General features: G+C 40.4%; 2 protein-coding genes across 2 annotated transcripts; both read right to left on the bottom strand.

The window, feature by feature from the left end:
* Positions 1–987: 987 nt before the first annotated feature.
* Positions 988–4,973, bottom strand: LOC131234365 (probable NAD(P)H dehydrogenase subunit CRR3, chloroplastic). The gene is made up of 3 exons (XM_058231187.1): positions 4,709–4,973; positions 1,903–2,033; positions 988–1,360 (listed from the first exon to the last, which is right to left on the bottom strand). Exons 1-3 carry the CDS (start codon positions 4,936–4,938, stop codon positions 1,236–1,238), a joined length of 486 nt encoding a protein of 161 aa, XP_058087170.1. The 5' UTR covers positions 4,939–4,973; the 3' UTR covers positions 988–1,235.
* Positions 4,974–7,347: 2,374 nt separating this feature from the next.
* Positions 7,348–13,718, bottom strand: LOC131234521 (CASP-like protein 4A4). The gene is made up of 3 exons (XM_058231461.1): positions 13,486–13,718; positions 11,295–11,430; positions 7,348–7,664 (listed from the first exon to the last, which is right to left on the bottom strand). Exons 1-3 carry the CDS (start codon positions 13,713–13,715, stop codon positions 7,470–7,472), a joined length of 561 nt encoding a protein of 186 aa, XP_058087444.1. The 5' UTR covers positions 13,716–13,718; the 3' UTR covers positions 7,348–7,469.
* Between the last annotated feature and the right edge of the window lie 1,697 nt (positions 13,719–15,415).

The raw sequence follows: 15,415 nt of genomic DNA, 5'->3' as shown, positions 1-15,415 counted from the left end.
ACCCCACCATAAAATTTGGACGCCCCAAAACTAAGGTGATGCAGTCATCAGGTGGACCGCCACATGAATGTGTTCTATGTTGTGGCCCCTCATGATTTTGGACCGAAATGATTGCTGGGGCATCCCATTTTCGTGTGTGGGTGACCCTGATGGATGGGTTGGATGCCATAAGCTACAGTAGGCCCATGTCCAGCTAGATGCACGAAATTCTCAGACCGGAATTGTCTACAACTACTGTACACCCTAGTACTGTGGGACCCAACATGTGATATATCATGTATGTCAAAACCACTCTGTCCATCAGGTGTGGTATCTTGTTCTCACCGTCCATGAAAAAGATGAGCCTAAGAAAAAGCTAATATGGACCACACCAACTGGACCAATGTAAAAACGTGCCTAAAACCTCAAAAATCAGTGGTGTTCAGCCAACCCGAGTTTTGGATCCGGTTCATTGTTGTGTATTCCCTTCGTCCGGTTGAGTTAAATCTGATGAAATAAACACCATGGTGACTCATAAAAACAAAACTGATGAATGTCATCACTTCTCCATTGTTCCTTGTAGTGTGGCCCACTTTAGCTGTGAATGTGACTGATTTTTGGGTCCATGGCCTAGCATCGAGAAGTGCACCTGATGGACGGTGCTGATGTCACAGTGAAACATGGTGGGCCCGTAGAGGTTGAATGTTTTACGCACTGCTGCAACTCCATTCAGAAATTCTCCTCTACGACGTGGCCCATGGTTCAGTCGTCGGTGACAGAAAATGTTTGGTAATATCGGCTCCATTATCTATGGCCCATAAGCAAAAACCTCTCGGAATGAAAATTCAACCCTCCATCCATGGTGAGGCCCACCATATCAAAGTTTGGATATCATTGATATAAGTTGGGTGAGACTCTTAACTCAATTTTACAAATCCGGTTAAAATATTTAGTATGGTAATAAATATTAAAAATGAGTTATGAGTAATGAACTTTGGTTTGGATCACTTAACCATCCCAACAACCTTACGTAAGATTAACTGTATAACAAAACATTACATGAATAACCACATAATGTAAGGTGGAGATGAGTAATCACATTTGATCATTTAGGGTCAGAGATCTCTGGACATCTTCATCCTGGCGATGATCAAAGGCCCTGTTTTTTTTTTTTTTTTTTTTTTTCTCCTTATGTATGCAAGTATGGACGTTTGAGATTGGAAATTTTGGATGGGCCCACCAACTTGGAGATCATTTTACTCAAGAAAGTCATCAAGAAATGGGATGTTGAATGGTAATTGTACAACCCCAGATGCAACCAAGAGGAAGAACACCCACAATGGCAGGATCTTCAAGCATACTACCATCAGAATTTCCTGACCTGCATGATCACAATAAGAGCGACGTCATATAAAGTTCAGCACTTGACAAGAAAAGGTCCTAGCTATGATATTCTGATGACCGTGATTTTTGAGCTATGGTCCACACAAGAGGTGGCCCTCTGATTGGATGGTCTGGATTCATTCCCATGTGCACTAATCAGTGCTTTGTAAAGATGTGTGTAGGACGTTTACCTATTCTTGAACATGGCCGGGATTGTGGGCAACAGAAAAATCATGGTTTGCCGCTGTCCAGGAAACAATACTTGTGGGCCCCATAGTTTGATGATCTATACCATTGAGGAGAAAGGCCCAAATGTTGAGCTACGATCGTATAATCTGGGAGATTTTCAGGCCATTCCCAATGGAAAGCCCCATCATATCAATGGTTTGGATCACCTTGCCATGAGCTACTCTACTCTGTAAGGAATCCTGTCATCAGAAGACCTTTTCTAGGCCAACAAGCACAAATCAGATGGTTTGGATGGTTAGATCAAAATGAGATGCCATAAAAATATGATTTAAGATGAAATGAAATGAATACCAGAACGAGATCCGTTTTCAGTCCGTTCTACAATCCACTCGCCAGCTTCTCGGAGCTTCCTTTCAGCTGATCCTTCAGGCTGTCCAATGGTCGTTGAAAGCAGATCGAAGAAAGTAGAGCCTCCATCAGACCTGTATTGGAGCATAGTCATCAGTGGACCTATCAACTGAATTGCAATTATCAGCCTAACATAATACTCTTGAATCTTCAACCTCATCATGTGTGTTATCTCAACTAATTAGATCAACTACATAAATTTTATTACGACATCACGTCATCCCAAAGACTATACTCTCAGTTAAATCATAGGTCTTTTGAGTCTTTCTTTACTACATCTCCGTCTATATTCTTTTGAGCAGTTTTCTTTTTTTTTAACTTTCTAACTTGATCCAACTCACCTTTTTTTTAACCCATGCGATTGTTGTTCTCACTGCACATGTTCAAATTATATTTGAGCAAGCATTTGATTGTTGATCATTGGATCGTGGGGATGCACAATGTGTTGATCGATGTCTTAAATATGTAATTCAACATGCTTGTCGATGATAGTTCGATACCATCAAAGTGCTACTTGATGCCATTGAAAATTTTCAGATTTTCTCATAATGCTCGCTGGACACATCCTACTCAATGCTATCGAAGTTAGTTTCAATGACATCAAAGGCATGTTCGATGTCATCAGAAAAATTCAAAAAATTCATGATTTATCGTTGGAATGTTTTGGTGTTAGTTCGATGCCATCGACGGTTTGTCAATGACATCAAAGTCTCATTATAGGTGTCATTGAACTTATGCACAGAGTTACACAGAGTTGTGTATATGTGGAATTTGCTTCCAATTTTGATTGTGAGTATACGAGATGAGTAATACCTTATATGTGATGACCTATGTATTATAGACCTAACATATATCTAACTTACAATATAAACTGTAATCACGTGTAGGGACCTATTACCTATAGATTCTTTTGACTTGATCTAATCATTGCAATATGGGAATAGTCAATCTCCTACGTGACTCTTTATATCCTCAGCTATCCTTTTCTTGTGTGCAAGAGAATGAGATTGAGTTCATTACTTTAATGTATGATGAAGATCTTTAAAATAGCAAATTCGATTACATAAGAAAAATGACTGAGCAATTCTAAATTACACATTTATGTGGAGAATATCTCGTGACGGTTATACTAAGTTTTTAAAACTATTAATACGCACTCAAAAACTTATTCACCGCCAATGTCGAATGTTTTTGTAGGATTTATAAACAATATTCTTTCAAGAAGTATATGTATTGTTATATTGTTGTTTTATTAAATTAATAGATGTTTGTGATAAAATGAGTTTTTTAAATAAATTCGATAAGTTAAATAAGTGTGTATATAGGCTAAAAAATTTAAATCGAAAGTCGAATTCATCTAATGTGATTATACTGAATACGATAGACATTACAAAGCTTGAGTTATTGCATGTTAATTAGGTGGTAACTTAATACTGAAGCACTTATGAGGAGACAACGATGTTCTAGATATTTCTATGCCTCTGATTCTTATAATCAAGTTTTAGTTGTTATGAGACGAGTAAAATGAACAATTTATATTAAATACATTTAACAATGTGATTGATTAGAAGATGTTGGGTATAGGCCTATGGGCCCACTTATTTTTGCCTCCAAAATTACTTTTAAATTTTTTTGGAATTCAAAGAGGTTGGGATAGGCAGTAGAGTTTGGATCATATGGAAAATACCCATAAAGAGTAAGGAAAAATGAAATAATAACTTTTTGTCCACCTGGCCTTCCTCTAAATGATCTAAATCATTAATATTAATTTAGGAGATATCTTAATAATAGATGAAGATGGGCGATCAGATCTTCTCTGCTCTCGTATTGGACAATTGGACATAGATTATTCGGCTTTGTACAAAAGTCCCAAATTTGTGTAGTTACCGTCCGATACTTCAGGCCCACCCATCCGAGCCTCTCAACGCTTCCAACGGTCCAAACTACTCATACGATGGCTCTCAACTTACCACGGATACACAACAAATAAAATCTCTTAAATTGAATTGAATGGCCTACCTATAAATGATCTAAACCATTAATCATAATTGGGGGGCTATCTTGACGAAAGATGATGAGAGTGATCAGATCCCCTCTCTCTCATAGTGGACCATTTAACATAGAATGCCCATCTTCGACTTTGTATGAAAGTCCCCAAGACCGTATAAGCACCGTCGAATCCTGCAGGCCCACCCATCTGGGTCGTTCAACACTTCCAACGGTCCAAACTGCTCATACCATTTCTCTCAACTTATATCATGGATACACCACAAATAAAATTTCTTAAATTGGATTAGCCCAACCATTTGAAATATGGGACTTTGGCCCAGAAAATAGACGGTCACAATAACCTTTGTGTAATCAAAGGACTGAAATATTCAATAAGGCAAGTATTTCGGGCATCCCCCATCCATAGGTAGACCTACCACATAAATGGATGAGATCATGAAAGCCACGCGTAGCGAAAATCCGAACCGTCCAAATATTTATAACCACTGTAGATGGGGCGTGACTCCAATCGATTAATTGTCCAATCCAGACCATTGATTAATTCTCATTTCAACCGTCCAGTAGATGTCCACCAATCGTCCGGTTAAGAACACCCCTTCGCTGTGATTTTTGGTTACGAACTTACGACCCAGAGAAGGTGTGGCCGACGATTTGGACGGTCAAATTGAGGCACGTGTACATGCAGCTGCGGTGCGCGTGAGTACAATTCAACAAGGAAAGTAAGGAGGAAGGAACGAGCCTGGGGTCATCTTGATCGCGGAAGATGCCAGCGCCTATGGCCCTTTCTACCTCCAAGATGGACGGTTGCTGCTTTGGTTTTGCTGGTGATGGGCCACCGTTTATCCTGCGCATCCCAGGCGTACGATTACGAGATGGGGTCCGAGGACTGTTGTTGTTGTTGTTGTTGGGAAGGGAGGCTTTGACGGTTGTGATTGCAGGAGAGAAGTGGCCCACTGCTAGACACTCCATGAGTTCTCTTCAATGCTTGCTATTTGCCTCCGCAAACTGCAGCGTTGCAAAAGCTTATCCATGACCTACTGATTACTACGCTGCGAGTTCACCACCTTTTTTTCAAGTATTGGTGAGTAATGTAACTCATCTGCCATAGATTTGGAAGTCTGATCCAGACGGTTGAAATAATAGGGTAAGTTGTCAATGGATTGGATCCTGAAAATAACGCTGATCTGACGGTTCTAACAATCTGATTGATGGGTACAAAATGGATGACTGAAATAAGCTAATCCAATACAGCTGACTAAATCAGATGGTTTTTGTTATCTGATCGCTGTGATTTCCTGAGCATGAACTATACATGAGTGGAACCACTGTTTGGATGATCCTGATTTCCGTACTCATGTGACACGTGTGCGGTAGGTGAGTCACTGCCATTTTGAAAATGTGGGTAAACTATCACGCTAGTTATACAAATGAGGAATGCTCCGAACATTGGAGCAAGGGAGGTGAATCTCGGCACATGTATTAATCTGGAACACGTGTAAGATATCTAGGCCAATCGTTAGTTGTTACCAATGTAAAATATTTTGTTTATAATCAACGCTAACAAAATGATTAGATGGACCACACATGTAATGTGAGAGAAATGGTTGGTAAGGAAGAAAATTACCAGAGGCCTATATTTAAGGATATGTGTGCATCATCAAAATATTGGATCAGCCTAGATTTTTTTTTACAATACATGTTCAATCATGTATCTTCTTGTACATGGAACGGATTAAGCACATTTTTGCCAGGTTTGCATTCACAACGCGATTCACGTATTGTATCTTCTCGCGCGAATCCCTTTAAAATATTTTGTTCGAAAGATCTAATACGGGACGCGGATTGCGTGGTGTGCCTCACACCACCGACGTTCATGATATCGTCACCAAGTTATATGGCATGTATGTGTTATGTCCAAACCGTCTGTCCATTCTTTCAGACTGTTTTAGATCTTGATCCCAAAAATGAGACAGATCGAAATCTCTAGTGGATAATACCACAGAAAGAAGTAGGGATTGAACGTCTACCATTGAGAAATTCCGCGGGTCACAACAATTTTGGATCAATCAGATATTTGTTTTGTCCGTGACATTATGAACAGCTTGGGTGGAAAACAAACATTACGATGTGCCTTATGGAGATTTCAAAGGTGGAAATCATTATCCCCACTGCTTTCATACCATACAAATAGACAATGATCTCACAAGTTAGATGGACAGTGTCAATATAACACACGTCATGGTGCCCTACATAACTAGGTGACGTCAACAAAACTTGGTGGTGTGTGGCACACCACGTGCCTGGGAAACGGATTTCGTTGTGTGCCTCACTTCGGTGGTGTATTGAGGTCACCACGTTTTATTAAGCTATTTGGATGCATGTATTATATTCAAACTGTCGGCACTTTGGAGTGATCATTGTAAGGCTTGAACCACATTGCAGAAAACAGTGGGAACTGAACTTCTACGGTTGAAAACATCCTGGGGTCACAGAAATATTGGATTAATATGATATTTGTTTTTTTTTTTTTTTCCCTGTTATCCATGTATAGATCTATAGCTCAACTAGCAGAAGTGGAGATACCTCGTTTCAACACTTGGGGTCTTGTTATCGATCCTAGTGGGGGTGGCTAACATAGAGTGTGTGCACTGACGTGGGTGTGTACTAACAAGCTGATCGTTCAAAAAACCAAAAAAGGAAGTACATGCATGTGACCTTATTAATAGGCTGATGGCAAATAAATATAATGATGGCCCAAGGAATGTTTCGACCATAGGCCCTTCATAATGTTCGTGAGAAATTCACCCCATACAAATAATTGAGGCCCATCCAAAACTCAAGAGGGCCATAGAAGAAAAAAAAAAAACAGTACGGATTAAATGACCATAGTTGAAACATTCGCCTGCCACAAAAGTTTTGTATTAGGCTATGTTTTTTGTGTTTTCAGTTCATCTCCCTTAGGGAATCCAACTCGTCCATCCATTTTGCCAGATTAGTCTAAGACATGAGATCAAAAATAAATTAGGTCACTCAAGTTGCCACACGGAAGGGAGGAAACCGTGGTGAAAGAAATGCTTACCATTGAAACTTCCTGGGTGGACATTAATGTTTATATGCCATCCAAACCCTTTATAAGGGACTGAAAATACCAAAAACAAAGAAGTCTTGATATTTTTCAAAACGCACTAGTGTACTCGCCCTTGGTACGTCACAAGCTCCCTCTCAGTAATTGAGAGCCACGTAGGCAAAACATCCATTACATCCATCCCATCCATCATGTATGATGCATCATTTTTACTCTATAAACAAAAAATCATGATCATCCAAAACCCAGGTAAGCCACACTATAGAAAACAGTTGAGACAGGCATACCCACTATATATTTACATGCCATCCAATCCATTCATCCGATGGTCCTAATGTTCTCCACAAGTCTCAACGAGTTATACACAGTCAAAGCACTTCCACGAGTGGAACTCTCTGATCAGCTACAATAAAAGTCACCAGATGATCCTCTTGCATAGCTTGTAACCGGATATAAGTGCACAAGCTGCAATAGCAAGGAATGTCGCGAAAGACATGGTGGTCGATGCGATCGCTACCTTCTTCAATCCCTTCAGTCCATCATTCGATCCCATCTGTTTGATGGCGGGCACTGCCGCTGACGATGAGGACATAAGCAAGTACCCTAGCAACTGTTGCATTTTTTCAAAGAAGCATCCTTTAATGACGTGAAAATATGCATACTGCCGTCAAAATTCCAAAGTTTATTTCATGTATTCCTGCCAACTCTTCCAGGATGGGAGTAAATGAAGATAAATGACACTTGCAGTACTTTTTATTTGGAGTAAATGCATGAAAATGAAATGAAGTGACAATATATGGGCCTGTAAACAAAACCCACGATTGGAAAGTATATTGGATAAAGTGCCTTTTTTTAACTCCCTTCTAGGACAACCAAATAAAAGTACTACTATGCACATGTCCATCACATATTTGACGCGCTAATGATACTTCAAAACAATTATCGGCTAAATCATTCTCATAGGATGCTTTAAATTGTCTAAAGGTAAAGGTTGGACGTCTAAATTGAAGATTAAAAAATATTGGCAAGTTGCTTATTGTGATATTTACGTTTGTGGCTTACCTGAGGCTTAAGAATTTTTTCACTTTTTGTTAAAGTATATATTTCTGTAGGCTTGTGTGCACTGATTTAAATTATTAAATAATATAATCATTATGCTAAATATTATGTTCTTATGAATATATTAAAATTTTATGATACATTACAATTCTCCCATGGGCTCCCATCCAAATATGATGTTTGGATTTAAAATGTATCAATTTATGAAAGCGGATTGCTTCCTGTCCGCCCAGATAGAAATCGGTCTATGTAGAGAATTTGTGGGGCCCACTATGATGTAAAGGTTTTATTGACACAGTTCATACATTTTTACAAATTATTTTAAGGCATTAGATGAAAATGAGACAAATTTAATGCCCAAGTGGACCACACCATAGGAAGCACCAGTGATAATGATGCCAAATGTTGAAACCTTCCTAGGGTTCATTGTGATGTTTATTTGCCATCTAACCTATTCATAAATCAACGAACCTGGATGAAGGTCAAAGATCAAAAGGTTATGTAGCCCCTAAGAAATTTTTAAGGGTGGACGTTCATTTCCAACTGTGTGGTCCACTTGATCCTTGGATCTACCTCATTTTTGGGACCATACGTAAAATGATGAGCAATGTGGATAAACCTCATACATCACGGTGGCCCCACAAAGCTCTTATCTAGACCAATTCCATCTATGAGACAGAAGGACACAATCTGCTTCCTTCGTTTACACCCATCTAAACACAATAACTAAGCCATTTATTCCTAATGCATATACCTCTTATTCCATTTTTTTCATTTATCTCTAAGAATTGTGGATATTTTCTTTAAAAAGAGTCTCCCCAATGCCTCCAATATTAGAGTTATTTTACTGGAATGCGCCTCTTCGTAAGATAAGTACTTCAATTAGCTGTTATTCTTTAGAATTTCATGAAATTCTCTTTGACTATGTGTCAATGGCTTCGTAAATATGAAACCAAAAGAGTAACTTAAAATGCACTTTCGTTGTTTAGGAAGTATAAAATGGGAGTTGTATAATACTCAGGCATCACATGAGGCTTGATATGCAGGCATCTGAAACTCATAAACCTGGCATAACCAACTAAATTGTAGAACAGACCAAAAATCAAAATGAATGAATAATCCTAACCTTCCATTCGTAGGCACTTGATTGTTGAAATAAGACCATTGAATTTTATTAATTTTTTTTAACCATGAAATAAACAACCTATCCAATGGTCAGATCATCAAATAAGTGTAAGTTTTGGTTTACGATACCTTTTGATAAAATGCTCAAGAATAACGTGACAATGTAGATTTTATGCTACCTATGGTGGTATTCCGATAAAATAGTCCCAATGATGGAAGGATTCTAGAGAATTTCCACTTTAGAACCCCAGCTTGTTGGCAATCGGCAGTGTAGTGATGGGAGGAGTTATATAATACGTGGCAGGCATCTATGTACAAACAAGTGGGCCATATGGTCCATTAATCCAGACCGTTGCTCTGCTACGTCCCAAAATTGATGGGACGTGTCTAAAAATGTCATTAATGGAACAGTCTTAATCCTTGGATTCAGGGCCTACGGATGGACGGTTAAAAAGATAAATGTGACATTGGTGCACATTCAACTGAAGAAGCTCCTAATATTGGTCGATGAGATCTGATCTGAGAGACTTCTGGACTAAGATCCATCCTCGACAGGACCCAACAGCCAATGGTCTGGATTAATCAGAAGTGAGCCACACTTAGTAAATTGAAAACGCGTGTGTACCGTGCAAATATTCGGCCACATGTAATCACAAAACACCGTCTCGCTAGTTGCAAAAAAAAAAAAAAAAAAGAAGATAAGATTTGTGCAAATATGCAATTCTTGAGCTGTAATTGTGTGTGGCCCAGTGTAAATGGAAAGCCCGTGTGACCTAGATACATGTCAATCCAGACCGTCAAAATCGTGAACCTACTGCTGATGGACAATAACCCAAAAACCGCATTGACTGAACAATCCTAACCGTCTGATTCAGTCAATTGAACTTGAGCCGCTGATGGTGTTCCTTATAACCATCCATGTTAGTTAGGATTGTTGATCGGTGTGCAAAATTTCAGTCTTGATTGGTGGGCATGATATCCAAATCAATTTGCGGTTGGTAAACATTCGGGTCTCAAATGAGCCGGGTTGGCCCAGAAAGAGCCCAGGCCCACTTTGGTCTGGGTTTGGCCTGAGCCTTGCTGATGTGTCTAAGGCCCAGAAAATAAGCGCATCTACGTGATAGTGGGCCCATCTCAGTCTTCGGTCCATAGGGGTGTACAGGAACCGAGCTAGCTCGGTTAGCTCGCTTGACTTGACTCGAAAAAGCTCGATTCAACAAAGTTTAAAGTTGAGTTCGAGCTGATTTTTTTATCTCAAAAATGAGTTCGAGTTGGCCCCAGCTCGACTCGACTCAGATCGAACCTAGCTGAAATCGAACTCGGATTGAACCAGTTCGGTGACTCAGTTACTTTGATATTGATGTTGCTCACCAAGTGTTTGATGAAATGCCTCAACAAAGTGTAGCAGGTGGCAAGGAAAGTATATATATGAAAACAAATACCCTTTTTTCTTAATTTTTATGTTGCTTAGAAGGTGTTTGATAAATTTTATGTAAAACCATTGCTGTTGTTTTACATACAGTGAGATTTTGAAGGTGCAATTCTGGTATTTGTGAAAATGCTGCACAGGCAAACTCAGTTCGATCTTGGCTCGAACTCAGCTTGAACTGGCCCAGGTTGCTGACCGAACCGAGCCGAGCCGAGTTCGAGTTGAGGTTAGCTCGACTCCGTTCGACTCGACATACACCCATACCGGTCCATAACTAATGGGCTGGACTGGCCTTTTTTAGCCAGGCCCAACCACACCAGTAAAGGATACCAAAACCATCTTGAAAATTGTGGTGACTCATCCTCACATGAGACAATCGGTTATCCCATCCAAATTGTGGGGCAGATTGTGGATGAAGAACATCTCGAACACTGATTAAGGAATCCTAACCATCCAATTGATGGTTAGCAAATGGATGGATAAAAATAAATTTCAAGGGCAAAATGCGATGGTTTCTATCATATGATCAGTGAAATGTTTGTGTTATAATCCATTTATAACTGGGTCAGCGACTTTGACGGTGTGGATCCTGGTACAAGTAGGACATGTGTACGGTGGAAAGGTTACCTGGTCAAAGACGAATGTGATGGAGTCGCATAGATTATCTGAAATGAGAAGACCTTTGAAAGCAATGTCATGTAAGCCTTTGAAGAGCAGAGAAAATGAGTAAAGGGTAGCTAAGATGGCAACGCCAAAGCAGTACCTGCATTTGTAGCAAAGTGACAGTTCTTTTGTCAAAATCCTGCTAAGTGATCTACACCGTCGATCTCATGGGACTTTCGAGATCATGTAGATGGGATGATTCTAAACCTTTTGTATGACAACTAGAACGTCGACGTTTAGAATTCAATGGATTAGAAGTCAGGTGATCTAATGGTTGAATCTTTCAAATGGGATGACTTTTGGGTCAACTCACATATAAGGTTGGGCCCACTGAATAAACGGATTAGATCACCAAACCAACGGCTTTGATCACTTGGATCGATGGTTTGATCATGCGTACGGATGATTTGGAATGACTTCGATTGCATGGTGCCTTAAAACCACATAGCTACATGCTGTCAGGACTCTGTGTGGCCCACGGTGATGTATATGCTTTATCCACACCATCCATCCGTTTACCCAGTCAGGTCTAAGGCATGAGCCGAAATTGAAGCAAATCGAAAGCTCCAAGTGAACCACAACACAGGAAATAATAGGGATAATGACATCAACGGTTGAAACCTTTCTAAGGCCGATAGTGATGTTTATTTGGCATCCTATTCATAAAGTCATCAAACTTGGATTAATGGATGACACAAATATCAAGTGGATCCAGAACTTGTAGTCCTAAGATGTTTTCAACGGTAAGTATTCAATCCCAATTGTTTCTTTTGGTGTGGTTGACTTGAGCTTTGGATATCTCCCTAAAATGAGCCAACACAATAGAAGAATAAGGTGGATAAAATACATTTATCATGATGAGACCCGTAGAGTCCTGAGTGACATCATATGGGTCACTACCTTCAAGAGGTGGGTCCCATAATAACAGGCCATTAAAATTTTATTTTATTTTTTTCTACATGCAGTATCCTCTCTTTTGCTATGTATTAAATAACCCATTTTTCAACATTGCCAAATAACCTCTTCTTTTCTTCAAAAATATCATACAACGTACTATACTTGGCTATTTAAAGAGACATAATTATTAAATTCAACTGTTGACCACAAAAGAAAGCCTTTTTCCCTTGAATATGTAAAAATGAGAGGAATTTACATTTTGTGTTAATCCACCATTTAGAAGATTTAGATCAATTGCCATGTGGCCATGTGGGGGCCATGACTAAGTGATGTGTTTTATAACCACATATGAGAAAGGGAGGGTTTGTTTAATAATGCTAGAGAAAGAGAGAGAGAATTTATTAACTTATAGTGAAAAGGGAGGTTAATTAGCAAACCAATTTCGAATTCAAAGGAGATTATTACATTACTGCAGTAAAAAATTTCTAAAGGAAAAGCATGGCTCAAGAACCCAAGTTGTAAAATTGGAGATGGATGGGCCTAAGATGGGACCCATCATGCTTTGGAATAAACATCCAAAAAGTGGGGCTGATCATGCTTTCTTTTGGCCCAATAGATAACAGCTAATGAATGGGATTCATCGCTCATCAGGCCAGAAAGGAAAACTGGGCCTGGCCCAGATTGGATCATGGAACAATAGTGGAATGGGTAGGTGCTGACTGATCAGTGGATTGTGTAACTCCTCTACCATGTTACTTAGATATAGGGCTGTCCAAGGGTGGCAATGGACCGGGTAGCCCGACTGCGCTTGGGACTTGCATGCATAGCCTGATCAATTTTCATGTTGGGTTTGGACTCGGGAGTCATTTTAGTCAGGCCACCTGAGCTGACTTTATATGAATTATCCTACAAATGTCATTCCAATCTTCAATTGGGCAACCAATCAATCTTGAATGTTGACGGTTGATTTCATTTTTTCTGAAATATCTCTATTTCTTTGTGCATGTGTGGCCCACTTCATACTACAGATGGATCAGGGACATTTAATTGGGAAATAGAGATTTTATCAATTTTCAGGTTGAGTGGGGCCAGGCCTGAGGCCAACTAAATTATTTGGGCCTTGGCATGTTTTGATAGGCCCATTGGCAGTTTGGAACGTAAGATGGTCTTGGTCAATTTGCACTTAGCCCAGAAGGCCCATTTACTTCCCTAGAGAGAGAGAGAGAGAGAGAGAGAGAGAGAGAGAGAGAGAGATCACCTGAGCTCGTCATACTCGCCGAAGAAAGGACGTTTGTGGAAGAGTGGAGCGGCGAGGGAGATGGCGGAAACAGCGGAGAAGAGAAAGGAAAAGAAGCGAAGGACAAGGTTGGAGTAGAGAAGGAAGGTTGGGTGAGAGCTACTCCAACTTCCTGAGGTGTTTGTGAAGGGAGAGGGCGTTGGATATGCCTGCTGTGTTGGTGAGTACAGCACTGGCGACACCCCTGCCATCTCTCTCTCTCTCTCTCTCTCTCTCTCTCTCTCTCTCTCTCTCTCTCTCTCTCTGTGGAATAACAAGGGGGTCCTAGTTCTAGAAATGTAGTTGACCCAACGGCTGAGATCGCGTGGCTCCACATACGTTACATGGGTCATTTGAGAAATTATACGATGCATGGCACGCATCTATGCACAGTATACACGAGTTTTCAATCCTGGATAAGTTGGGCTCATGCTTGGGTGATCCTGGCCGTTGGTCTATGGTATCCCCACCATGGCTCAAAGGCATCCTTGATAAGACGATCTTAACCTTTCAATTCGGTGCCTACACACGGACGGTCGACAGAAATGCAACCATAGTTGTACTTCCTGTCCATTTTTCCCTCCCATAAAAAGTATGGCTGTGATTATGACCCTTTAAAAAGGGGTTGGACATTATATATATATTACAGTGGGCTCCCTGCCCACGTAACCTGTCAACAGGTTAGATGAAAATATACATTACGGTGGGCCCCTTCACCACGTGGCCCTGTGGATAGGTTGCATGAAAAATAAACATTTCAGTGGGCCCTTGGTCCACACGACCCCATCAACAGGTTGTATGAAAAATAAATATTACAGTGGGCCTATCCAGGCCCACGTGACCTTATGAATATATTAGATGACAAATAAAAACTACTGTGGGCTCTACCCTGGTCCACATAACCTTATGAACAGTTGGATGGAAAATAAACATTATAATGGGCCCTAAGTTGGGTGGAAAATAAACATTTTATTGCGTTCTAAGCTGGGTGGAGAACAAAATATGGCCAGTCCTACTTAGGACCTGCCTATGTATGTATTGTAACCCACGCCCTCTATTAGTGTGGGCTCCATCATGATGTATGTGTTTTATCCAACTGTCCAACTGTATTGGAGATAATTAAGGCCCACTGTGGAGGCCCATCTTCATGTATTAAGTGATCCTTGTTGAGGCCCACCTTGATTTGTATTAGGCCCATATTATGAGGCCCATTGAGGTCCACCTTGATATAGATATGGGGCTCATGTTATGTAGCCCATTTGATGTATTTGGGTCCTTAGGTCAAGGCCCAATTAGATGTATAAAAAGCCCATTACAATATGTACTCCATGGAAGGCCATTCCTCGGGAGCGATGTTGGTTTGCCGTCCACATTGATAATGTTGGTTAAATGTCCGCATTATAGCTCTCCCTAAGGCCCACTGATAGGCCCAAACTTGTGGTAAGTAGGCCGTCTAGGCCCATCTCCATTATATCTAGAGCCCATCTCTTTATACATGTTTAGTATAGATCCATGATTCATGATCATTCGCACCATATGTATGCCTGATGTGAGGGCGACCGATCATAGCATATACCTTTGGATAGACTGTTTATGGGCTCCCTGATAGGCGGAATTGCCTCATATAAGTGCATGGTATATACAGGACTGTTGCATGACTGATAGTGTGACTCATGCACTTGCATTTGTGTGATTGTAGTTACTGTATGCCCTAGCGACATCAGGGCCATAGCCTCCATAGACACATCGTGGATGGCTGATTTGGATACCGGAAATATTTGGTTCTAGCATACGGGCGCCATAGACGTCCCTGGGTGAAAATCCCTAAACCCGATGGTACCAGAGGATGACTCCAACGTCGAGACCGAGTGGATATACGAGCGCACGAGGGCCGAATACCAGGAGGCCGCGT

This window comes from Magnolia sinica, chromosome 19, assembly GCF_029962835.1.
Source record: "Magnolia sinica isolate HGM2019 chromosome 19, MsV1, whole genome shotgun sequence".
Classification (NCBI taxonomy): domain Eukaryota; kingdom Viridiplantae; phylum Streptophyta; class Magnoliopsida; order Magnoliales; family Magnoliaceae; genus Magnolia; species Magnolia sinica.
This window is presented reverse-complemented; position numbering and strand designations above follow the sequence as displayed.

Excerpts from the sequence above, each read along its gene's own strand:
- LOC131234365 (XM_058231187.1), bottom strand. The coding sequence starts at position 4,938 with ATGGAGTGTCTAGCAGTGGGCCACTTCTCTCCTGCAATCACAACCGTC. Across the intron at positions 2,034-4,708 it reads CGCGATCAAGATGACCCCAG|GTCTGATGGAGGCTCTACTT; the intron begins GCTCGTTCCTTC and ends GCTCCAATACAG. Across the intron at positions 1,361-1,902 it reads TGAAAACGGATCTCGTTCTG|GTCAGGAAATTCTGATGGTA; the intron begins GTATTCATTTCA and ends GTGATCATGCAG.
- LOC131234521 (XM_058231461.1), bottom strand. The coding sequence starts at position 13,715 with ATGGCAGGGGTGTCGCCAGTGCTGTACTCACCAACACAGCAGGCATAT. Across the intron at positions 11,431-13,485 it reads GGCGAGTATGACGAGCTCAG|GTACTGCTTTGGCGTTGCCA; the intron begins GTGATCTCTCTC and ends CTACAAATGCAG. Across the intron at positions 7,665-11,294 it reads TCACATTCGTCTTTGACCAG|TTGCTAGGGTACTTGCTTAT; the intron begins GTAACCTTTCCA and ends AAAATGCAACAG.